Below are 25,438 nucleotides of genomic sequence, written 5' to 3'. Positions count from 1 at the left end.
TATGACTTTCTGTTACAGAATGAGCCTTGATATAAAATGCAGCAAAGGTTGTGTGTGTATGTGTGGTTTGTGTTTTTAATACAGCAGGAGGGCCTGTAAGAAGAATATATATATTCTAAGAAAGTCTTTCCAGTCCTAAACATAATTGACTATTTCTTGTATTTTGGAGTATGTTTCCAGCATTGAGCTTTACCCTCTGCAGTGAGTGCACAAGGCTTGAGGATGTTTACCTGGCATGGTGCCTGTTGTAGCTGCCCTCCTGTTGAGGAAAAGCAGGTCAGGGTATAGCTTTGTGTTTGTTTGTTTGTGCAGGTGTGTGTTTTTCTCGCACGTGTGTATTGTGTGGCTTGTGAATGTGTATGGCTTTGTGTGCGCACGTATGTGAAGAGGAGGGGAAGATCATTAAGATAGAAATAGTCGGAGAGTGCATTACATTCAGCTAGTTAAAAAAAAAAACACAGAATGTAATCTAATGTAAGCAGTTATTTTTCAGGAGAGGGCGGGGTGGTCAGTGATGGGGATGGTGGATGGCGGGTAACTGGATTCTTAGTTCACCTGAACCATCCATCTGCTCAGCCATCAATCTTCCTGCTTTCTAGCCCTCCGTTCATTTACTCATCCACCCATTTATCCAGCCTTACCCATGGCCAAAGGGCCATGTCTCTTTGTGGCCCTGATAATCTAGACCAATTTCCTCTGCAATTTATTTCCCAGCCAACCACCCACCTGGTCAAGCAGCATCAGGCTTCTCAAGGTAGAGCCACTCATCCCAGCAAGCCCCTTCCCACCAATCACAGCCTTCCCCCCCCCTGTCCTCAAGCCTTAGATCTTTTTGTCTTTTGTGTTCTGAAGTTTCAGTTTTATACAATAGTAACGGAGTATCCTTTCTCTTACAGTAATCTCTGACACCACTCAGCATGTGTTGTTTACCTCTAATGCCTCAGCCCTTCTTCTTTGATTTCTATTATCATTTCCCATTTCTACCACTTTCTGTGCTCCTTCATCTCCGTCTTTCTCTTCCTTTGTCACTTTCTCTTCCTCTCTTTCTTGCATTCTTTCCTCCTTTTCTCCATCCTGTCATGGCTCTTCAGTATTCTGCTGCTGTCTTGTGTAGAGTGATTTTGCCCAGACACGTCTGGCTCTGGGTAAAGTGCAGTCCCCAGAGAGCGTGCTCCGCAGCCCCCAGGTCGCCAGCACCATGAATACATTATGATCCCCATTTCCATCCTGTTGCCACGGCAGCACTTTTGGAGCCGCAGGGCGATTAAGACGTGTGCTGTCGATACCCTGATAGGAGCAGAAGTTGGATCTGGAAGCTGGCCTTTGATCAGATTTCATCCTCCTGCCTGCTATTGGTAGCTTCAGTGCAGGAAGACAAAGACGGAGTCTTGTGGGGTTTTTTATTGGTTTGACAAGCTCACCTGCTGCACATAAGCATACCATGCATCCATCCTTGAGCTTTTTTTCCCACCTCTATGCTTTATCTCTGTCTTTCCTGCCTGAAACCATTTCCCTCCCTTTTTCTCATTTCCTTTGCTCCTCCCCATCACCGCAGTTCAGCTAAGGCAGCATTATACGCAGTCTCTCTCTGCTCTATGATATTCTGCTATGCTCACAAAGGAAGCAACTCCCTTACCTTTTATTGTTTCCTTTTTTCTTTGGGGGATGATGTATAAAACATGGTGCCTCAGGTAGAGGATGTTGGGTAGGAAGCCATGTCCCCCTAAATGGCCAGCCGTGTGCATGCGCCTAACACTTCACTGAGCAATCTGTCAACATGTCAGCAACACATGTTTTGTAAAAAGCCTCTGGTGGGAGCCAGGGGAAAAAAGGCACTCCTGCCAGACCAGAGAGGAAATGCTTTTTTCTCCTCTATGCAGTGGATTTTCTATTGCTGGTGCTCTGTCCCACGGGCCCCCCACCACCACGCTCTCCTCCCCCACACATACACCCGTTGTCTGCACTTCAGAAATTTGAACTGGGGACCCTCGAGGGGGTTTACTGGGAGGGTGGGGGTAGGCTGCGAGGGAGGGGCTCCCTCTTTTTCAGAGCGTATGAAATTGTGAAGGTATATTGTGGCAGGTCCCCAAGCGGTCTTTTCTAATACCTGAGTTTCTGGCGAAGCTGGAAATTACCAGCGGCTCCCCCGAGGGACGGCTTTATCCACACCAGGAAGGGGAGCAGAACTCAGTGGGGAGGTTACTTAATGCATGGCTGAAATAAAAGAATTTCTGAGAGACAGAGGCTGAAAAGCTAGCTTTTTTTTTTCTTCATTTTTCACCCCCTCCTCTCTTACTCTCGTTCCCTCTCCCTTTCTCTTTTCCTCCCCAGTAGTATAGTTTACTACTCTCTGCCTTCTCTTGAAGGGTTCTAGTTTAATAAACTTTCAGAGGATCCTGCTGGTGCAGACAGCTAGACAAATACCCTTGTGTGTTCTCTTTTGTCAGAGATACAGCTTTTTGTTATGTTCTTGCAAATTTGATTTCTCCCTCTGTCTTTCGTTTTCTCTGCCGCCCTCTGTCTCTCTCCCTTTCTGCATTTGTCTTCATCTCCCTTGTCCTTCTCTTGCTTTCTGTCTCCCTCTTTGATTCACAAACACATAAATACACACACACACACACACATACACACATACACACACACACACACACACACACACACACACACACACGAAGTTAAACTCTCTTGTGGTTGAGTTTATTGTTTGGTCTGTCTCTTCGTTCTCCCCCCTCTGTGTTCCCTTTTGTTTTCTGTATGTTTTGTTGTATTGTGCACAGAGGCTGAGATGCAGATAGAATGCAGACAGTTTGCCCTGGGTGAAGAGTGTGCACAAGCATCGCTGTTATCTATTTAACAAAACACATTATTCTATTTATACATGACCAAATTCTTTAAGTTCCGCCTACCGTTAAGGTGCAAAGTGCAGTATATTTTTCATCAAGGAGATTTAGAGCAAAGTGTTGGGGGCAATTTACTCATCTCTGTATAGTTTCTACTCACTGAATCCGGCTGCCTTTTTAATCAGAGCCTGTATCTAATGTCTGTGCATCATTAAGCTTGCCATGTTCATAACCTATAAAAAAACAACAACATAAAAATCTCATCCATGTATGAAATGCCTCTCTCCTTGCTTCTTACTTCCTCTGTCTTCCTCCCCCTCTGCTGTTGGTAAATAATTCAACCTTTCCCTGTAACAAGTGCTGGCCTTAATAGGGAGCAGTACCTGTAGTTGGGATAAACAAGGCAGCCGGCCTCACCAGTGAAACAGAGGGATTTGGGCTTCATGAGGGCAGAGGAATAAGTCGTTTCCTTCTGAAAGGCAGAGTAGACTGGCTGACATTAATTAAACCCTATAGGATAAAGGTTATCTGAGGCCTAGCAAAGCAGAGGCCGTGCATGCAGGATGTTATGTCTGACGAATCCTAATCAAGACTTCTTGGTGAACATGTACGGGTTCAGGCATTATATGTACGCTATGTCTGTGATATTATTATTCTAAAATCTGTGTTCCTGCGGGAACTAATTTTACAAAAGAGTGGTATTTCATCGATAGAGGAAAGGCACTATGATGTTTGACTGTCTGTTTTCAGTTGCAGACGCATGCTGATAAAACAAAAAAATCGTTTTCAAAAAAAATACAAAAATACGAAGAACAGGCTTTGCTAGAGTTTCAATTCCAAGAAATTTCCTAGAGAATTTCATGTTGAGAAAACACTGTTGCCCACTGTGCTCTATGGCGGAAATTGTGCCAAGGAGTCTCCCATGTGATGTGTGATCAGTGTCGGATGTAATGTGTTACTGTAATCTCATCAGCTTGTTCATGACACAGTAATGTAACACAAAACTGCGACTTAATTCAGTAATCATATGATAATCACTAATCAAACAAATCTGAACTTGCTTTTGTTACAGTTCCTCAATTATCTGCATGACGAGTAGAGGGCAAAAGAAAAAAAACCTAATTAGCTTTTTTGTGTGCGCTTACACCAGAATCTCCTCACCTTAATTGGTAAGAGGGTGAAAACATGGCGATGGCAAAACTGCAGGGCGGTTTATGACTTTTGAGTTGTTAAGCTATGCACATTGCTTTGAATTTCGTTTGCACACTGTGTCCAGGACAAAAGCAGCTATCTATTGCAGCAAACACAAGATCAAGGCTCTCCAAATCGCTGCAAACGTGACATGCTAACACAAGGTTAATAGCAAACCACCCAACCCAGAAGTGAGTGTATAACGGCCTCAACCAAGCAGTCAAGGCTAACAAAAGCAGAGATGAACAGGCTTTTAGCTCTGTGTATTCTGCAGCCAAAACACTGTCTCTACATTTTTCTATGAAGTGTGATTAATCGGCTTTGCGATAAAAGCTGAAATACTACCAGAAAGATCTTGGGTTTGCTTTCCTTATTAGGTTTAGTGATTTGCACATTATATGCAGATTTGACTTAATGCAGTTAACTGTCACAAAAGTAATTAAACAAATAGTTTCATATAGGCAGCAAACAAGGAAAGAAATGCATTTAAAAATAAATAGTGCCCAGTGCCTTACTTTTTTGAATAACGAACAAAATCCTGCTGTGACTGACTTAGCTGACCCTAAGTTTGGCATGCCACTCGGGTGCCAAGGCTCATGTTTTACAAATTACCCAGAGGGCCGTGCATCACCTCTGTGCCCATATTTTCTCCCTGCTGTATGCATAGTGTGTGGGATTATATTCCCCCAACTCTAGCTCTTCCCTAAGACAATGAACAGCTGCAGAGATGACAGTCACCTCACTAACCCAGGAATGCAGAGAAAATTTCAAATTAGGGGAGAAGCGTCACTCTGACCTATTGGCATACCCCATTTGTCCTGGTTTTATACCGGGTTAAGGTAGGTAAGGCTCCATGTATATGTCATCAGGACACCCGTGGAAATTAAAAGTCACCTTCTTTGAAATGGTCTTGTTATTTAAAATAGCCAAGGAAGTGGGCGAGTGACACGGGTTTTATTACCATCTCACTGTGTTCAGTTTCTATATTAAGGACTTGTATTGTAACACTAGCTCATCCGCGCGAGTAGTAAAATAGTAATGTGCGCTCCTTCCATATACTGATAACAGCTGATGTCCGCTCATGAAAAGTAATTAGCTGATATGGATGTTGCAGTCAGTGAGAGCTGATATTGGCGGATTATTACATTCACTCTCCTTGAAATGAGTTCATCACAGTAAGCTGTACATTCAGATAGACATTAAGATTGCCACATGTAAGAAGGACAGCTTGTTATTACAGCAGGATAGGAAGATTCCAAGAGGATGTCACAAAACGGCCACACTATCCACAAAAATTAAAGGACCGAATATATTCTTCTTCTTCTTCTCCTTTTTAAGATATCACAGAATTCGCCTGTGACCGTCGATCTACTCGCCATATGTTGCTTCAGATGCAAAAATCATATGTAAAATTATACAGGGCATCTGAGATGTTTCCTCTGATTTTCTTGTATTGAATTGATGGTAATTCATGTGGGGGATATTTTTTTGGCAGGCATGCCAAGCTCCTCCCCTGAGACTAAGATAAATAACCTCCCCAGGTTGTGTTTTTACTTAGTAAACAGGTACTAACCCAAGAATCGCTGGTTTTATGTAAATAGGGAGATAAGTATTTGTTGAGGTGTTGGAGTGAGGGGATGGTATTCAAGGGTGAGATGAACCTCAATAATCTCTTTTAAGGATTTTTGTACAGTGACCCTGAAAGTTTTCCACTAAGTACGTCAGCATGCAAACTTTTAGCAAAACAATCTAGGGGAAAGTGTTTTTTTTTTTCAGCTGATAAATAGATAAACATGAATAAATCAATGTGAAGTGATGGATGAATAAGTAAAATGCCCTGTAGTCATTTGTCTAGTTGTATTCAGGCCTCATATTCCATCCTTGTTCTGCAAATGAAGATGAGGGTGAGGGGCAGTGAAGAGCGTGCTTCGCTCGGTGAGGTGTTGGCATGTTTGTTTGCCTGTATCGGCGTCTTGTGTGTGCATTTTTATCATCTTTTAGTATTAAGATAGGATGACGAGCTGCCTGGATACCAGCAGAAAACAATGGAAGGGGAAACAAAGCAAACCCCTAAATCTGTCTGCCATTTGCGCTCACATACTGTACACACATGTCATGAGTATCTTGGCACAGTTACTGGGCCAGGGAAGTGCTGGTCTGGGGCCTGGCCCATTCTCCAGAGACACCCCGCCACCTCCCACCCCACCACCTCCCCTCGCCTCCTCATTCTCCACCCCCCACCCCCCTTTCCCCCTTCCTGTGCAGTCTGTGGACGCAGTCTGAGGCGACAAGGTTGCACAACAACTCTCAAAACCTTCACTTTGCAAAGATGATCATAAAAAAAAACCACAGTCTGCCATTAGAAATCTGTTAAAGAAGGAAAATAATTAGAAGGACTGTGATAATTGTGTCAAGGGGGAAATAGATCAGACGAATTATGGGAAGAACCACAAAATCTTGCCATGGCTTTGTTACTTTGCTGTTTGGTTCATTCCGACATTGATCCACCCTTCCATCTGTCATCCTTTTCCTGTGCTCCTTCTTCAACTCTCCATTTGTATCTCTCTTTCTTTCGTTCTTTCTTCCTTTGTTGGATTCGAGAGTGGAGGAGCCTTCTGGCTTTAACAGAGAAGGGATGAAGATGTTTATTCATCTGGAGGGTATTAGAGCCATGATTAAGGAGGGGAGGGAGTAGTAAGGCTGATGCGACGTCTGCAATGCTCGTTCTTGGGCCGCCTTTGGGATTCTGGCCAACACACACCAGGAAAACAAGAAGTGAAGAAGAATGAAAAAATACTTGTAGTGAAATTCGATTCTCTCGGGAAAGGACAGAAGTTTGAATTTTAGCTGGCTCGCTCTCCCTCTCTCTCTCCCTCTCTCTCGCACTCGTTCTCACTCCCTGTCCTCACAGCTAAGCTAATTATTAATGAATGCGGTTTCTGTTGAACCTTGGAGAGGTGTCAGCACTGCAGTCACTGAGGGTTAAGAAATCTTGACATTTAAGACAGGGATGCATGAAAATACATCGTCTTGCTTGAGTTGATGCTTGTTTTTCTTCCCCTCCCGCTTTCCTCTCCACGATGCATGTTTTCTTCTCCCTCTTGGGCTGTCTCCAGTTGTTTTACCACTGACAAGCTGGGCTGGTATTGAGGAGATATCAAATAAAGCCACAGTGTATTAATCGGGGGAACCAAAGGTCATGGGTCAAAAGACAGAGTCAGAGTTTGCTGATAAATGCTAATGCTAACCCTAACACAAGTTCATTTCCAGGTTGTTTGTCCACACGCATGTGATTCTCTTCGTTGTTTGCGGTGAGGGGAAGAAAAAAGAGGGAGAGATGAGGATACAAGTATTTTTATGGGCATTTGGCAAACTAACTGGCCCTTTTAAAAATATTTCCAGTGCAACTTAAACTAATAAGTGAGACGATCCTTTCTTGAAGTCTAGCCCAAGTTTTATGGGTCACTCTGAGGTAGTTTGATTAAAAAGAATTAGACCCTATTTTCTGAATTCAGTCAGTGCTGTGTTGGGTTTTAAGTAATGGATAGCGTCTCTGGAAACTTGCAGACCAAACCCTATTTTAATGAAGCAACCATACAGTAACTCAGCATATTTCTCTATGCACAACAATTTTTTTCTGTTCCACGGTGATCACATAAATCACATTTCTGTGAGTAACTAAGAGTGTTTGTGGGGGGAGGGGGAAATAAAAGAGCATCCAAGTAAACTCCCGCACAGTGAGAAAATATAGTAGCGGCACAGTGCTGCAGCATCTCTCAAATTGGCTGACTGGCTGGCTGGCTGGCTAGCTGACTGTCCACTGGGTCCTGCGCCTGGTCTGCCGCAGTGTTGAGGGAACAGCACGCACACACGCAGGCACCCTTGCCTATTGAAGCCCAGCCCAGTCCAGTCCCGCCTGGCCCAGCACTCCCTTAGAGCCAGTGCAGTGAGGCAGGCGGTGAAGGGCCATGCTGGGGGACAGATTGTCATCCTCCTTTCTCCCCCTGGGAGGCTCACTGTGGCTGCTGGTCCAGCCAAGACCTGAGGAACAGCCTCCTTCCTGTTTGTGCTGAAGTCTACCTGAAGTGGTCAACGGTCCTCCTACCTTACCAACACCACCAGCTGCTCAGTTGAAGAGGAAATGATACCGCTGCCACCGTCGCACTCCCACACACAAACTGCTCCAACTACATCGCAAATACAGCGTTGATCATAGATAGATAGATAGAACACCAACATGAGCCATCAAGCCCACCCACTACTACTCTGAATAATAACCTGCGATGAACCCCAAATTCACCTTTTTGAATAATAGTTTAATTAAATGCCTTGATTTTCCGTTCTCTCGTTAATTTCCCTTTTTCTCATTTGAAAAACTGACTTAATTTTGAAAGGAGGAAAATGAAGCACTCCTGACAATTTAATTCCTCCGCTCCACGTTAGCTTGCCCCATCCTGCTATAACACCTTCTTTTCTGGCAGAAAAACACAACAGGGCACACGCAGGGCCAAATAACGATACAAGTCGACATCCCTGCAAATGCTGTGAATTCACATTTTTACAAGCATCAAACGGCAAATTATTAAATTAAAAACATTTTCATAAATAAGTTCACATCTTCTATTAATATTAAGTGTTAAAGTCTGTTGCTGGCTTCAGATATCTAATAGTATGCAGAATGATAAATGTGTTATCCAGCAGACAGACAACCCTGACATGCTTTTAGAGTTCAGTCGCTGTGGTTATGGATTATGGTACGATGTTAGCTTTCACAGGAAATGCAGTGAGTCAGATCATGCACTAAACATCCTCCCTCTTTTTAAGAAACCTTATCATTGATTACTATTATTCAGCTTGTCCATTTTGGCAGAGACGCATTAGTGCTGCAGTGACACATCTTTGCAATAAGTAATAAAATTCCTCTTTGGCTGTGTCTCACCGTCACAGAGAGAAAAAAGCATAGTAAAGGATGACTGGCCGCCCTACTTTTCTTGCTCTGGCCTTCCATTTGTCTAACTTTCCTGTGTTGCCACTGGGGCGCTGTGATTTCTGGGACAGTGACCAAGTGCTCCTGTCTGAGCTGGGGGACGTGGGTAATGTGGACAAAGTAGTTGACAGTTTGCCGCTTCCCCATGGTTGAGAGACAGAGCCATGAGGGCCAGAATAATGGACACCCAGACCACAGAGTCAGGACAGCGCTTGATGTTCCAGCTCTTTGTGTCAGGCCCTGCGTGAAAAAATCCCCATTGACTGCAATTTTCCCTTCAAGTTTGTGTGTGTCTGTGTGTGTGTGGATATGTGTTGTGTTGCGCATGTACATGATGTTAGGCCAGAGTAACTTGCTGCTACGGCACTGATGAAACCGCGGGAAGTGAATCCTTATTCCATCTAATGTTTTTCTACCTTGTCCAGTAAAAGACAGCATCCTTGTTCGCTGATCCTCCAGCCGTCTCCCACCACCCCTCCTTCTCATCCTGTAGCATAGTGGATTTGATTGATCTGTAGCAAGGGGGGAGAGGGACCTGACATTTCTCAGTGATGTGTAAAAACATATTGTGTTTGCTAAGAAAAAAAAGAGGAAGAGAGAGAGACAAACCCAGTATACACACAACACTAGTACCCACACACACACGTACACAACACAATGTCTGAGGTTGGGGGAAAAGTGGTGAAAAAGCAGCCTCTTTAACTAGCTGTGCTTGTGCTTATTTGTGTGTGTTAATCAGCTGCATGGTGCAAAAAGCCACATCAAGCCACCTGGTACTTTTGTTGACAGCTACTGGGAATTATCAGTGTTTCATTTTGACTGGATTTGATGTCTTAAAACAGGGATGTAGCAGGACTACTGTGAGTAAAGCCCAGCACTGGGCCTCTTCCAATAGCTCTGTGTCCTCTGAGCTCTCTGTCCTGAATCAACTGAGTCATTTGTTCATCTGACTGGAATTAGTCCCCCCGAAAAAAAACAACAAAAAAAAAAAGCTATCCTTGCCCACCTCATCCTGCTTCTCTGTCAGGAAAAAGAGCGCTAATATAGAAAAAAAAAAAAATATATATATATATATATATATATGTATATTACACCACTTCTTCTATTAGATCTTAAGTGATTGTGTCACAAAGCGGTGTACATGAATACGTGTTGTTCAGACACGCACTGCTATTTGGACATCAGAACAGGGAAAAGTGTTGAGATGACACATGCATCATCTCATGGGAAAGGCTCACTACTTTTCCCAGTAACTGTAAAAAGATCCCCTCTCTGAATATGAAGTGGGGTCACGGTGTTACATCAGACAAGTTGTCAGCTTTTTGTTTATTCAATGAATCCCCAATCCCCAATGTGCCACAAATACACTCACACAAACACATCTCTTATGACAACCACTATGTACAGATCTCTGGTACAACACACAGGAAGATAAGGTTTGGCGACTGAAAGCCTGGCCATGCTTTGCTTCACTAGAATGGCTTTTGAACAAAGTCTAGCTTGTTATAGAAGTGGCAGATGAGTGATGGGGGGGAAAAAACATTTTTTTCTGATAAGATAAGGTCCTGGACCTGGATAAGAGTTTGGCTTCCTAAATAGAGGAGATGTACTCTGTTGCTGTCAGACAGTGATAAGGCATCATGAACAGCTTCCAGCACCTCAGACACGAAGGTCTGGGCACCAGAAGTGAGTTGTTCCCAAATGATGCGGTCCCTGAAAGGTTTAAAGAGGGTGTAACTGCAAAAATTACATTTTCTGAAACACAAAAAAAGGTAGATAATTGCTTTTTTTTATTGCTTTTTTTTTTGTACTTTTCATAATGTGGACTAAAAAAGTGTACATACAAATAAATAAATAAATAAATTTCCCCCAAAAAAACCCGCCCCTAAAAAAAATGCTTGGTCAACTGAGGCATGGTTTGTATTTTGAGCCAGCTGGAATAAAATAACCAAGGATATTTTCAGTATTTTAAAAGCTCTGCACAAAATCAGCTTGAATACAGATGTAGCTGTTTTTCCTCAGTTGTTTCATATTGTATGAGACATTTCATAAACATCTTTAAAAAGTGAGACATCTATGTGCATGTGTATGAAAGCAATAAAATGCTTTTGCAAAGCAATATGCAGTTTTTTAGGATATACGTGCAAAAGCATTAAATATTATACCAAATGTCAAACCAAGCACCCTTGCTTTATCTCAATTACATTTAACAAGAGACTCAGTTACATTTGTGTGCACTCATTCCTGTTACAAATACTTTATGTGAAAATCCGTCTTTGTTGCCTTCTTTTGAGGTCTTACGCTCAAATTATACTGAGACCCAATAGTATTTGTCTACAAAGAAATCAACAGACATTATTCTTTAAACATTTTTTGTATCATTTAGCTTTTAAAACATAGACACAGTTTGCCACCATATGTGTTAAAGTCCAAAGGGAAACAATGTCATCATGAAAATTAATGACTTGCTCCCAAAAAATATTTATGCATGCTAATTTTCAAATGCATTAATTGCATAAATAAAAGATTCTTCAGGGGCTTGGAAAGCTATTCTGCTGTGCAGAAAAATGGTAAGCGTACCTGTTCCCAGCATTAGGGATCTTATTTGAACAGGGGTATTTACTTTGGGAAAGGGTGCTATAAATGAACACAGAGGAAGTGCTGCACAAAAGGCAGTTCAGACTGGCTTAGAGGAAACTGAGACCTGCGTGTGAATCGGGAATTCTCAGTGGTTACTTCTGCAGTACCAGGGAAAAAAAAAAGAAAACATAATTTGTATAGAACAGAAAACGTCTTTATTAATTTAGCATATTTTGATCAGTGAACTTCACAGGTCAGGTTATATTTTTGTGACTTTTAAGAAGTTCTTAGTTACTTTAGCTTCGACTTTAATGTTTATCTTTCTGGTAAATGTGGCTGTGGCACATTTTGTGCCATTCCCTATAGGGGAACTCCAAATGAGGTTGTTTTGTTCCATATAGGAGACATTAAAAAAAAGGAGGGAGGGGGGGTAGGGACAGAACTCCCAGAGAGGGACAGGCCTTAAGATGGAGGTCTTCCTCCCAGGACGTGACAGGCTGTTGGCTGGAGGATGCTCAGGAAGGCCTTGGCAGACCAACAAAGACAGCCCTTCAGCTGCAGGGTGTAGTTTTTCAGGCCCCAGCATCCCCTTTGGCAGCGGCACAGAGAGTGCTGGCGTGCACAGGCCCCCGGCCCGAGAGACAGGGAAGTAAGGCCCGTTCTTTTATTTACTCAGGCTGCTGCTGAGGCCTGGGCATTTCTTGTCTGGGTGAAGAAGGAAAAAAAAACAAGTCTCTCTCTCTTTTTCCTCTTGAGGTCTCCTGAGGAAGATTGCTCTTTCATCTGCAGTTGTTCACACACTTGCTTTGGCCATTGGACTTGTATCTGTGTATTCTATGTGTACATGCTATGTGTGCACATGTATATTCTTGTCAGTGTATGCACACAAGTGTGCTCTTGCTCTGTGTGCGTGTGTGTTTGGTGTGAGGTTGGGTGGGGGTGAGCGGTAGACAGTAAAACTACTGCAGTTCTATAGTTTTATCTATCGACTCACCAGAAAAAATAGGTGAAGAAGCACAAAAGGAGAACCTTTGTCTACTGGTTACAGCATGGCTATAACGTATTTGTTGGCCAGTGTGATTATACCCTATGCAGTCCAACGTGAAATCAAATGATGCATTATTACTAACTGTGTTATATTTGCTATCCAGCCACAAATTTTAATATAGCTACTTATTCAAAGCACTTTCATTGCAACTTCCATATATATGAATCAGATATTACTCTATATATGTCATCACCGTAAGGCCCTAAATAAATAATATACAAACAAACAACGAGAATGGAATGAGATTGTCCTGACAGCTTAGTAATGTCTCAAGGCATCAAGACATCCTCATTTAAGACAGCAGAATTTCATTTAGCCTTGTATACAGAACCATTTATTTGTTTGTTTTATACTATTGTCTCGAAGCCAATACGTTTGACTGTAAGGCATTGGCTGGGGTCATTCTTCTTGCACTGTCTTCTTCTCCTATACCCGGAGAGGCAGTATGAGATAGGGCAGATCCGCCCCCTCTGTGGAGGAGGGCATAGCACTGAGTCACCCATCCTCCCTCAAACCAGAGAGAGAGAGAGAAAACATTGAGACATGTATGAAAGATAAAGCAAGTAAATCAGGCAAGGTTTTCTCCTTCAGTGAGATGTGTGTACAGAGTGGGCGCCTTGCCAGGGGTGGGAGGTTTCCGGGAGGGCCACGGTGTGGAGGTGGGCTCTCAATGTGCCGCTTTCAGCAGTTTGGAGGGGCAAGGGAATGGCCTCCGACCCCATCTGTTTCCTGAAGATAGGCCCTGATGGGGGTAAGTGCTCAGAGAGGGCATGATATCCTGACAAAGGGCAGATCTCCCAGCAAAAACAACAGAAAGGGGGAAAGAGAGAGAAAGACTTAGATTTGTCAGCTGAAGGAGAGTACAGAGGTTGGATCCTGGAAAGAGCTCGTGCTTTTCCTCCATCCCTCTCATAAATCTTTGCAGCTTCCTCTTGTTTTTCCCATTCCAAGTTATGGCCTTTTGACATATTTTTTTTTCTGAAGAGGTTGGGATTATGTTGTTTTATTTAGGTAAGGAAGTTCACAGCACTTAGATTTCAGCAGCGGGAAGAAGTGGCCTGTAACCTTTTGAACCTGTGGAAAGTGGTGCTCTGTTTTCCATGCATATAACCGCACAGTGAACCAGTGGACTGGAATGTTGGAGCCATTTGAATAGGAACACATTAAAGTGATTGTAAAAAAAAGTTGGTCATTCTCTGCACCTGCTTGTCCTTGACTGAGACAGTAAGCCACCACTAGCCACCTACCCCCTACCCCTCCTTGCATCAGAACATGGATGGCACGTTCATCCATCCACGATCACTTGCCTCACAGCTTAACGCAGACTGCACAGACAAATATGGTAATAATGCATATTCTATAATCTGATATCTATTGACGGATGTTCTGATGGGTCTATGTTTCATGAAAATCATCCGTTTTGCAGCAGAGCGTTCCCAAAGGCTATGCATAGCTGTGGTTTAAATTGCATATTTAATCTTCTCCTTCATCCTTAAAACTGCTTTTGCCTGTTTTTCTCTTGTCTTAAGGTCATTTCAAGGGCTCTTGTTATTCAAAAATATTCAAGTAATTCTTCAGGAATAATAGAAATGTTCTAATTTACCTCATGCAGGGCTTACATCCTAGAGTAGACCCATTGTCTTGTGTTGGCTTTAAATGTCAGAGAGATTGTGTTTTGAGTCACAGTGGGCTAAGCCATTACATGGCCACATACAAGGTTAATTGTAGTAAAGTATTTCCACTTATTCTCTTCTCTAATTATACTTTAAATTGCATATTTAATGTAACTTTTTAGATAACACCTAAGGAGAGGTATTGTTTCTGCTGAAGAAAAAATGGTCTACATTGCAAAGAATTTGAAAATCATACACCACAACCTTATAATTACTATGACAAATAACGCCACGGTGGCCTACCTTTTCAAGACTAATGACTTGCTAATATAGTGACTAGCTTACAAAACACCTTTCTAACTCACTCACTTTCTCCATTTTTCCTCCATCTTTTTCCCTCTGACCTGCCCTCAATGCCTTCATTTCTACATTTCTTTCTGTCTTCTTCTTCAGACGGTGCTGATCTTGAGGATGACCCATCGTGTTCTTGGCCAGCATCATCTCCCTCTAGTAAGGATCAGACTTCTCCAGGACACTGTGAGGACTATGATTTTGGCGAGGAAGAAGGAGGCCCTGGCCTACCGTACCCATGCCAGTTCTGCGACAAGTCTTTCAGTCGTTTGAGCTTCCTCAAGCGTCACGAGCAGAGCCACGGTGATAAGCTGCCTTTCAGCTGTACCTTTTGCAGCCGCCTGTTTAAACACAAGCGGAGCCGAGATCGACACGTGAAGCTACACACGGGTGATAAGAAGTACCACTGCGGAGAGTGTGACTCTGCCTTCTCCCGCAGCGATCACCTCAAAATCCACATGAAAACCCACGCCTCCAACAAACCCCACAAGTGCCCTGTGTGCCGTCGAGGCTTCCTTTCCTCCAGCTCTCTCCACGGCCACATGCAAGTGCATGAAAGGGGCAAAGATGGCACAGGCTCCGGTTTCTCTAGGGCTGATGAATGGAAGCTGAAAGAAACCCGCAAATGCAGCCGGTGTGAGGAAGGCTTCGATGTTCCAGAAGAGCTCCAGAGGCATATCGCAGAATGCCACCCTGAGTGCTCCCCATCAGAGGATGGAGGCCTGGGTGCCACCCTGCAGTGCATCTACTGCCACGAGCCCTTCAGCGATGAGGGCACCCTGCTGACCCACATTGACCAAGCCCACAGCAGAGATAGGAAGGGCCACACCTGTGCTATCTGCTCAGAGCATTTTCTGTCTGTTGAGGACCTCTATGCTCATATGGACATCCACCAGCTCCCTGAATCTAGTAACCATAGTAACAGCCCTTCCTTGCTGACTGTAGGCTACACCTCTGTGTCTAGCACAACTCCGGACTCCAACCTCTCCGTTGACAGCTCCACAATGGTGGAGACAGCACCACCTGTGCCCAAGACCAGGGGAAGGAGAAAGAGGGCTGCACAGAACACTTCAGACATGGGAGGACGTTCCTCTAAGCAGCCTAAAGTCTCTTACAGTTGCATCTACTGCAACAAGCAAGTGTTCTCCAGTTTGGCTGTGCTTCAAATTCACCTGCGAACCATGCATCTGGACAAGCCAGAGCAGGCTCACACTTGCCAGTTTTGTTTGGAAGTTCTGCCCTCTTTACTAAATCTAAATGAACATCTTAAGCAGGTCCACAATGCAGAAGACCACGCTGCCCTGTTAGCGAGCTTGCCTGATGCCCTCCTTCAGTGTAATTTCTGCCCCGAGGTGTTAAATGACCTAAATGCCCTCCAGGAACACATCCGCTGCTCTCATGGCTTTCCCAGTCCAGTGGCCAAGGAGAGCAATGCTTTTTTCTGCCCCCAGTGCTTCATGGGGTTCTTGACAGAGGCTACCTTGGAGGAGCATGTTCGGCAGACTCACTGTGATGGGGGGAGCCTGCGCTTTGACTCCCCCTTGGCTGTAACTCCCAAGGAGCCAATAGTCGAAGTGTACTCCTGTTCATACTGCACCAACTCCCCCATATTCAACAGTGTTCTAAAGCTTAACAAGCACATCAAGGAGAATCACAAGAACATTCCACTAGCCCTGAACTACATCAACAATGGGAAGAAATCCCTCCGCACTCTCAGCCCCTCTTCGCCAATATCTGTGGAACAAACTGCCGTGCTGAAACAAGGCAGCTCAGCCTCCCGTGCCACCAGTGAGTTCATATGTAACCAGTGTGGTGCCAAGTATACAAGCTTAGACCTTTTCCAGACTCACCTCAAAACGCATCTGGATGGTCTGCAGCCTCAGCTTACCTGTCCGCAGTGCAACAAGGAGTTTCCCAACCAGGAATCTCTGCTAAAGCATGTGACAATTCACTTCACTATTACGTCCACTTATTACATCTGCGAGAGCTGTGACAAGCAGTTCACTTCAGTGGATGACCTGCAGAAGCACCTACTCGACATGCATACTTTTGTGTTCTTTCGTTGCACTCTGTGCCAAGAGGTGTTCGACTCAAAAGTGTCTACTCAGCTCCACCTGGCTGTGAAGCACAGCAACGAGAAGAAAGTGTACCGCTGCACCTCCTGTAACTGGGACTTCAGGCATGAGACTGACTTGCAGCTTCACGTCAAACACAGCCACCTGGAAAACCAAGGCCGTGCCCACCGCTGCATTTTTTGCGGGGAGTCCTTTGGAACGGAAGTGGAGCTGCAGTGCCACATCACCACCCATAGCAAGAAGTATAACTGCCGCTTCTGCAGCAAGGCTTTCCATGCCATTGTTCTTTTGGAGAAACATTTGAGGGAGAAACACTGTGTGTTTGAGGGAAAGTCACAGAACTGTGGCGCCAATGGTTCTACTGTAGTTGGTGGGGAAAGCCAGCCTAAAGAAGATGCTGAGCTACAAGGTCTCCTAACTAACAGCCATGGTTCAGGGGCAGTAGGTGGATCTGTGATGGAGTCCCAGAACAGCCATGATGGAAGTGAGGAAGAGGTGGACACTGCAGAGCCCATGTATGGATGCGACATATGTGGGGCATCTTATACTATGGAGTCACTGCTCACTAACCACCAGTTGAGAGATCACAATATACGCCCTGGTGAGAGTGCCATGATAAAAAGAAAGGCTGAGATGATCAAGGGTAACCACAAGTGCAATGTTTGCTCCCGTACCTTCTTCTCTGAGGCTGGGCTGAGGGAACATATGCAGACCCACCTTGGGCCTGTCAAACACTACATGTGTCCCATCTGCGGGGAGCGCTTCCCCTCATTGCTCACCCTGACAGAGCACAAGGTCACCCATAGCAAGAGTTTGGACACGGGGAGCTGCCGCATTTGTAAGATGCCACTGCATAGTGAGGAGGACTTCCTGGAGCACTGCCAGATGCACCCTGACCTGAGGAACTCCCTTACAGGTTTCCGCTGTGTTGTTTGCATGCAGACGGTCACCTCCACATTGGAGCTCAAGATCCATGGTACTTTCCACATGCAAAAGACAGGCACTATGTCCGCAAACCAACCCATGGGCCGCACCAATGCCATGTCTCAAAACCAGCAGCAACACCACGCCCCAAAATTTTTCAAGTGTGCCTCTTGCCTAAAAGATTTCCGGTCCAAACTAGACCTGGTAAAGCTGGACATCAACGGACTGCCTTATGGACTCTGCGCGTCCTGTGTGGCGGCTGCCGGCTCCAAGAGCTCCAGCCCAACAGTGAATGGAGGGAGGCAACAGCAGCAGCAGGGGGGAGCCACCACTCCAGCAACAACTACAGCCACATGGGTCCAAGGGGAGAGTCTCAGCCCTGGAGATGGAAAAGGCAAAGGTGTTTCTTCATCGTCCTCATCCTCTTCCACGTCGTCCTCGTCTGCAGCCAAGACACGATGTTCCAGCTGCAATGTGAAGTTTGAATCTGAGGCAGAGTTGCAAAACCATGTCCAGACAGTGCATCGGGAACAGTCTGGGGACAGCAACAGTGGACAGCTGAAGACCCCCCAGGTGTCTCCCATGCCAAGAGCCAGTCCATCGCAAACTGAAGAGGTATTGCTAAGTAGCCTCGCACTAAATAAGTAAATGAAAACATGCACAGAATTTACAATTTACAAATGATGCAAATATTTCTACCATATATCTTTTATTCACACTTGACTGTAATCCCTGTTGTCTGATTTACAGAAGAAGACATACCAGTGCATCAAATGTCAGATGGTGTTCTACAGTGAATGGGACATCCAAGTTCATGTGGCCAACCACATGCTGGGTAGGAGATAGCACTTTCTGATTCATTTATTATGGTTTCTGTTATACTCCAGAAACAAGAGTCATTAAATACAGTGCTTGTGTAATATATACAAATATGTTTGTCCAAATTTCCCAAGTGTTTCTAAAATCTAGCGTAAATTTAATCAACATATCTTTTAGGCATGCAATTTAAGTGTTAAAATCTCACCCGCGCAGTGTGCAAATTATTAAGAAAAATTCACCCAATTTCAGTGTTTTCCTACCTTTTTAAAGATGAATCACATACTAAAAATAAATGTGATATGTAATAAAATATTTGACCCTGTCTCATTCAGGCTCACAAGTATCTGGATCACATCACCAAATAGGTGGAATTATTTTATTATTTGACCATCAACTGCATCCCCAGTGTTGTGCTTTCATAAACCCACAAGCTTCATTTCTCCATGCATGTGAATGGTATAATATGGTCCGTGTGCATGCTTCAAGCTGAATTTCTCCACTTCAAACCACTCTGTAATTAAGGTAGTTTGAAGTAGTGGAAAATAAAATACACAGATTATTCAAATATTGAAATATCAAACAGATTTGATCATTCTGATCATTCCAAAGATTATCAATCAATTTTCTGAAAAAAAAAAAGGCAAAAATTTCTCTAGTTCTTCTATATGTATTTTTGGTTTGTTTGTCTGTTGTACTTTGTCACACAAGTACTGTTTTCAGATGACTGAGATCTGCATACTAGATTTTATACTTTCATGCTCTCTCCTTTTATGACGTCAAATCAACTGAAAAAATGGATATTTGCCATTTCGGTGTTTAATATCAAAAGAAATATTCCAAATTTTGCATTTCATTTCGCAAGATTTCTCAGCTAAGAGTGCTGGTGTACGACTAAGCTCCACATTTTCAAAATGTCTCTACTTTTGGTTGTCATTTGTATGCAGGCAGAATAATTTATAGGGAACAGACAATTGGAAAACAGGTTTTCTTGCCTGCAGTAAGTAGGCGTCTGAATTCCGGTCTCACGTTCCTTTATTCATTCATTTATTCAGCTCGTTTGGCGGCTCTTTCATTACACTGCATTATCTGTTGTCTTCAGTGGGAGAGAGACTCATTGATCTGGAACCAAACCGCCTCTCTGTTTGGGACACGCTTCTAGGCGCAGGTGAATTTAAACACGGTGGGCAATTCTATCAGGACCGGTAGGCAATTCTATCAGGGACCCACTGTTTGTGCATAAACAATCAGAAGCATGTGATTTGTGATTTTGATGCTGCGGTGTATTTGCAAAAGAGAGAGATGAGCTGAGAGTGTGTAGGTGTGTATTTTGTATTCATCTTTGCGATCTGCTCACCCACTAGTCTACTGGGGGTGCCTAATACAGTACCATGCCAGCATTAGTCCTTTCTCTCGCAAAGGCAGGCACGGAGCACACTGGGAGGGTAGAAAACAAACCCCCCTACTGGTTATTTTATGTTTTTCAGCCGCACAAGCACACAGTTCCCCCGTAATAGTGGAATTCAGACAGCTTAAGATAACAGGAGGATAGGTGATTGGGTTATTGTCTGATGTCTTACTTCTCTGATATGCTATCGCTTTGTATTCAACATGATCACGGGTTTCATCTGACTTCTCAAAAGGGTTTCTGTTAGATACGTTTGCTTTGTGATCTCTAAAATAAGGAGAAAACAAAACTCATTGTTATGTGAAGTTGTCAAACAAACAAGAGGAAAACAGAGCAGAATGAAGTAAAGTTAAGGAAATGTGTTTAATGGACAAGGCGTGAGGTACGACATGTGAGCCGTGTTTCAAGCGCTGATCTTGTTCTTTTACGTACCTTCTGAAAAATTGCTCTGTTTAATTTGGAGCATGGTTAAATTCAACCCACACTTTAATCACTGAAGAGCCAATTTGGGCCAAAAACAACCCCCCAAAAATGCACATTTGGAAAAGCTCTAAATATCTTTTCGACAGAAAAAAAAAAGGGACACTTTCTCCTTTTAATGACCATCTGCACAGGAGAGGGGAAACAGGGGGCTGGGGTCATCTCCGCTCAGCTGTCAGCGTTATTAGCGTAGGTAATGGAGCAGACGCTGGATTCATAGGGGTGTTGTTTTCATCCATGCCCCGCTCCATGGTGTCAGTTCACACTGATAACTCTATATATAGTGATGTGCCGTGACATAACCATAGTGCTAAGTGTATGGAACAACAAAACCTGAGCCCGTCTCACCCAGACGAGTCCACATTAGCTGCCTTTGTAATACAATAGTCTCCCTCAAACCCGGCGCAATGAGCCTCCACCCCTTACCTCCTCCCATCCAGCCGAAGTGGTCGCGGCTGCCTCTTCTGTCTGACTGCCAGCACATTTTGATGCATGGATATTACACTCAGATGATGACGCTCCTGGTTCAGACATAAAGGGCAGCTCTGGTGCTCAGCTACTCAACATTTACTATGATAATGGAGGTAAATGAAAGGGACGGAGGTAGCCGTGGGTGCAGAAGGGTGTGTTGCGGACCAGCCCCAGCCAAGCCTGTGAACGGCCCCACGTGTCTTAAGATGGAGGCTGCAGCCTGCTAGGGCCCAGATGGATCAGTACACATTTGCTGTACAGCTGGTCGCTCTGTTTGGGGACCTGGTGTGATACTCCTATGGAGAAAAAAATGATATCGCCACCATCCAAGGAGCAATTTAATAGCAGGCCAGAAGACAGCTGGCCACTCTTTAGTTTAGAGTTTTTTTGGCATGGCACACTTACAGAATTGAGGGTGTCCGATTTTTCTCCAGAGACACACAGATTTATACAGCTTTCAGCTGTCGCAGTCACTATCAATTCTTTAATTTTCTGTTTTTCTTTGAGATTAGAAGAAAGGCCTCTTCGTGAATAAAAATTTCTCATTTTGAGATGTAATAACTGCATTGCAAAAAAAAAATGTAAATAGTAGTCCCCGTTCATTTTTTTCTTTTCTTTTCTCTTTAAGAGGACCTTTGAAGGTCCTTCACTGACACAAAAGCCTGTTTGGTTTTATCAGCATGCCATCATGCCACCCCATTGCTTCATTTTGACCCCAGTGTAAACTATGACATTTGGAGCCTCATGGGGGGCACGTTTGGCCCATTTATCGCACTGTTTCAAATGTCCCTGTGTGGATTTTCAGAGCCCTGACATGTTTTGAAGCATGGGCTCTGTCTTAAAGGGTTCTGAAGGTGAAAGAGGGTTTAGCTTTTTTTGTGATATCTGCTTTCAATCTCATTCTCATCTCACTTCTGTCCTTTCCAAGTAGCTACTGCCAAGGTGGCAGTACTGAGAAGGACAACTGTAAACAAACAAACCAAACCACATCCCCCCCAAAAAAAGTGTTTTTTGGGGTCACCTCTACAGATTTTTTGGGTTGGTGACAGCACAGAGCTTGAAGCCAAGTCAGGGAGGAGGCTTCTCTCTCAGAGTGGAGCCAGTGGCCTGGTCGGCCCAGGCAAAGGGGGGCACTGGAGGGGTGGAAAGGTTCGGGGGCGGAGAGGGAAAGGCACATTTGCTGTACAGCTGGCCGCTCTGTGTGAAGCAGGCACTGTGGGCCGTTACAGAGCTGGAGAGGAGAGCGAGTGAGAGGCCTTTAGCTCTCCTCTAGTTTCTCCTCCTCCGCTCTGTTCTCTCGTTCTCATTCCCCCTGTCCACTATCTCTCAATTTTCCTCTGTCTCAGTATCTAGCGCTCGCATTTTCATATTAACTGAGCTCCATCCTGGCAAAACACACTGTGTTGGCTGTTATTGGAAGAACCGACAGGAGGCACACTGTAACAGTATTTGAAGCTGAAAGCCTTGTTTTGTTTCTTGCAAAGGGCCGCAAATTATCCTTGACACATATCCTCTTGTCTTGGGCCCCTAGAGCAGCTTGGCCAGTGTATGTTGATTATATGGTCTCCATCACTGTCTCTGCCCTGGTGGAAACACATTTACTACCCCATTAAGTGCTTTTTTCCCCTCTTGATACATAAGCAGAATGTGGTATTTTCATTCTTTGTGTCTTTTCCTATAATCCTCTTTGATTAGGTGCGTCTGATGGTGTTCCCTCCGTTTCTAGAGCTCATTCATAGAGCACATACACATGTAATCTGTTAACAAACATGACCAAACACTCCTCATTTGACTCCTAGGGGGCTAAATCAGAGTCAGAACTCAATAAACAACACAGCAGAGGAACAGGATCAATCTTATGAAATAAATAAGAGAACAGGTTTGGACCAGCCATTGGAAACAAAGGAAACCATGCATGCCTTATGCTGAGCGTGATATCTGCCTGCTTTTATTAATTGGTGATTAATAACGCCTCTCTGTTCGTTAGCATAGTCACCTCCCGTGCAGCCAAGTGTGTTGCTGCTAATATGCAATTATGCGCACCTTACTGCTCGTTACATTATACCTCTCCCTGACTAATGTGGGGTCCATGAGGAGAATAGAAATCAGAGCGAGCTCCATAAAAAAGAGCTATCAATAAGATTTTTGCACCCACTGTGTTACTTACCTGTCTGGATGGAAAACAAAAAAAAAAGTTGGGTTTTTTTTTTCTTTCTTTTTTTTTTCTTTACAAATTCCTCAATGTAACCAGGAGACTGTATTAAAAGTTTAACAGCATTGCAGAGACTGTTTTGCTCTTCCTGGTGTTTTTGTTGTAAAGCAGAGGTAATTGACATCACCATGGGGATGCTCTGTTGCTAGGCCAGACAAGCTCAGTCTGATGTGGTCCTTATCTATTGATTTTCCTGACATTTCCCCACACCTCACAGACTAGGCCAACATGTGAGAAAATATCTGATGCTCTCAGTTCATACAGCCTGTTTGTACAAACTCCGGGCGAACTCTTGCTGCCCCTGACTGCATCGCAATTGGTAGGTTGATGTCACCATGGTGACTTGGGGCAAATTTCTGCCAGTGATTGGATGAAATCTGCTCAGTTGTTGAGTTAATCGTTGTACGGGACTAATAATAGTTTAAAAGGAGCATTTAGATTTAAATACCTTGAATTTAAAGACATTCACTAGCATATCTTTCCAATTTTCCCATCCTAGGCTTAGTTAAGGACTTTGGCGACCTGAATAAAGGTAGGCTCTCCCTGTCCTTCTGTTATGTTTTATTGATATACAGGAGAGATGTCTCCTTTAGAGTGTTAATGCCAACCCTTGTTCTGAAGTGAAGCCCATAAATACTGGATGATCAGAATTAACCTCTGCATTACTCCACCTCCCCATGGTCTCTAAGATGTCACCAAGGCCGGAGGTGCATGCACACCCCTGGTCTGCTGGGGTTGCTTAGCAGTCTGACTGGAGGGGGGCTTATGGGAGAAGTGCAAACAGACACTCCTGCCTTAGTAAAGGTCAGATCTGCAACCTACACCTCTCAAATCCCACTCTGGCCCTGATGGGACCTGGGTTCCAGGCGTGCCTAGAGATGCTTGTGGTAAGGGAGACTTGCAGTGAGAATGAAGTGGAGTGCAACCACTGAACTGCACTGCTTTTAGAGGTTGTCAGCACCAATAGTAGTGTGATAGATATGACCTAACTTTGTGTAGGGGCTCTTACCTAGCGTGTTTTTGGAATGTCATTCTGTAGCTATCATATGCTGCTGAATAGAAATGGCTTCCAGTGTTGTTCTCAAAGCTGTTATTAAGCACGGTTCATAGGTGTAGAGAGGTTTGTTTTAGAAAACAAACAGAGAACAAAAGAGTGCTGCAAAAAAGTTTTAGCTTTATGGACCACAATGGTGGTTTTCCAAAGTACCATGTAACAAATGACTATCCTCATCAAACTTTGGCTGTGTGAATGGTGGACAGGGGAGGAGCGGGGAGGGGAATAGGGTTCTGAAAGGCCCCCCAGCGTCAAAGCCTTAATAATCATGTGAGCAGCGCTGGACTTCATTACCCTCCTGTTCGACAGGCCGAGTGCCAGCCTGGATTGCTGGCTGGCTGTGGCAAGGTCAACGGCGGAGGAAAAACCAGTTACTGTGTTACTCTGGAGCGGAATGGAGAGGGGCGGCCATCTGTCAGCTCAGGCCTGCCATACCCGCAGAGCAAATGGACACGGGCGGCCAGAGGAGAGGCCACAGACACCCATAGAGCTAAACCCAGTGAGCATAACACTGAGGCATGGACACAAATCCAGCCAAAGTGATGGGCATTGGTACCACTAAAACACACACACGCACATATATCTATATATATATCTATATATATATTTCTTTCCTCACAGCCTATATATATATATATATATATATATATATATATATATATATATATGAAAGGCAAGGCTGCAGTCAAGAAATTTGGCAGTAGGCTATGTCTGTGTTTATGCATGTTTATTTTTACTATCAGCAAACTATTGGGCCCCTACTGCTTTAAATCCAGATGGCAAACCATTTGATAAAAAGTTGACAAAAGTTTCGCTTTGCTTGCCAACAGTAAATGTGTTTAATCAGCTCTTTTATGGAGGCAAACTCCTTCTGAATATAAGTGCAGAAAATGTAGACCATTTTGGACTTTAAAAGACTCATGTTTTCTTCCTAAACATAGCAACATAACACAGTTTTTTTGTCTTCATCAAACTCTCCCATATCCAGTTTTTAGTGTTTCACCTTGCTGGCTGTTTGTCAGCATCTGAGTTGCATGAACCTTCTTTGCGAGGACCTTTATGGTGCCCTCTGGCCAAAGTGGAAGAACCCTGTGGAATGTTCCAAAACTCTCTAATAGGTTTCAGGTGCTGCAGGCCACCCGCCAGCCTCCCCACTATCACCCCACTCTGCGTGTCTTGTGTGATAAGACTTCAACAGTCAGAGCACCAGCAATTCTCCTCCATGGGATTGAGGGCAGAGCTAAATGCGAAATGTTTCCCCGTCTCCATTATATATGAGTGTTTTCCATCTCCTTTGACCGAAGCGGCGAGGTAAATAAAAGTATAGCTTCTCTCGCGAGTGCGGCTCAAGTTCAGACAAGAAATTTAGCAACTCCGCCATCCCACAA

At 44.0% G+C, this 25,438-nt stretch overlaps 1 protein-coding gene across 4 annotated transcripts in view; it reads left to right on the top strand.

The window, feature by feature from the left end:
* LOC146367659 (zinc finger protein 521-like) overlaps positions 1–25,438 on the top strand; it is an 88,318-nt gene that overhangs the window by 25,141 nt on the left and 37,739 nt on the right. For 2 of the 4 annotated variants that reach the window (XM_084913282.1, XM_084913281.1), the window contains exons 4-7: positions 14,713–18,224; positions 18,360–18,444; positions 18,761–18,793; positions 19,528–19,593. In XM_084913282.1, the coding sequence (XP_084769408.1) occupies positions 14,713–18,224; positions 18,360–18,444; positions 18,761–18,793; positions 19,528–19,593 (3,696 nt within the window). The remainder of the gene's footprint in view (positions 1–14,712; positions 18,225–18,359; positions 18,445–18,760; positions 18,794–19,527; positions 19,594–25,438) is intronic. The other 2 variants (XM_084913283.1, XM_084913284.1) reach the window with 2 other exon arrangements.

Source organism: Perissodus microlepis, chromosome 18 (assembly GCF_051167445.1).
Source record: "Perissodus microlepis isolate ML-2025 ecotype Zambia chromosome 18, ASM5116744v1, whole genome shotgun sequence".
NCBI lineage: Eukaryota > Metazoa > Chordata > Actinopteri > Cichliformes > Cichlidae > Perissodus > Perissodus microlepis.
The sequence above is the reverse complement of the archived record's forward strand: the minus strand, read 5'-3'. Positions and strand labels throughout refer to the sequence as shown.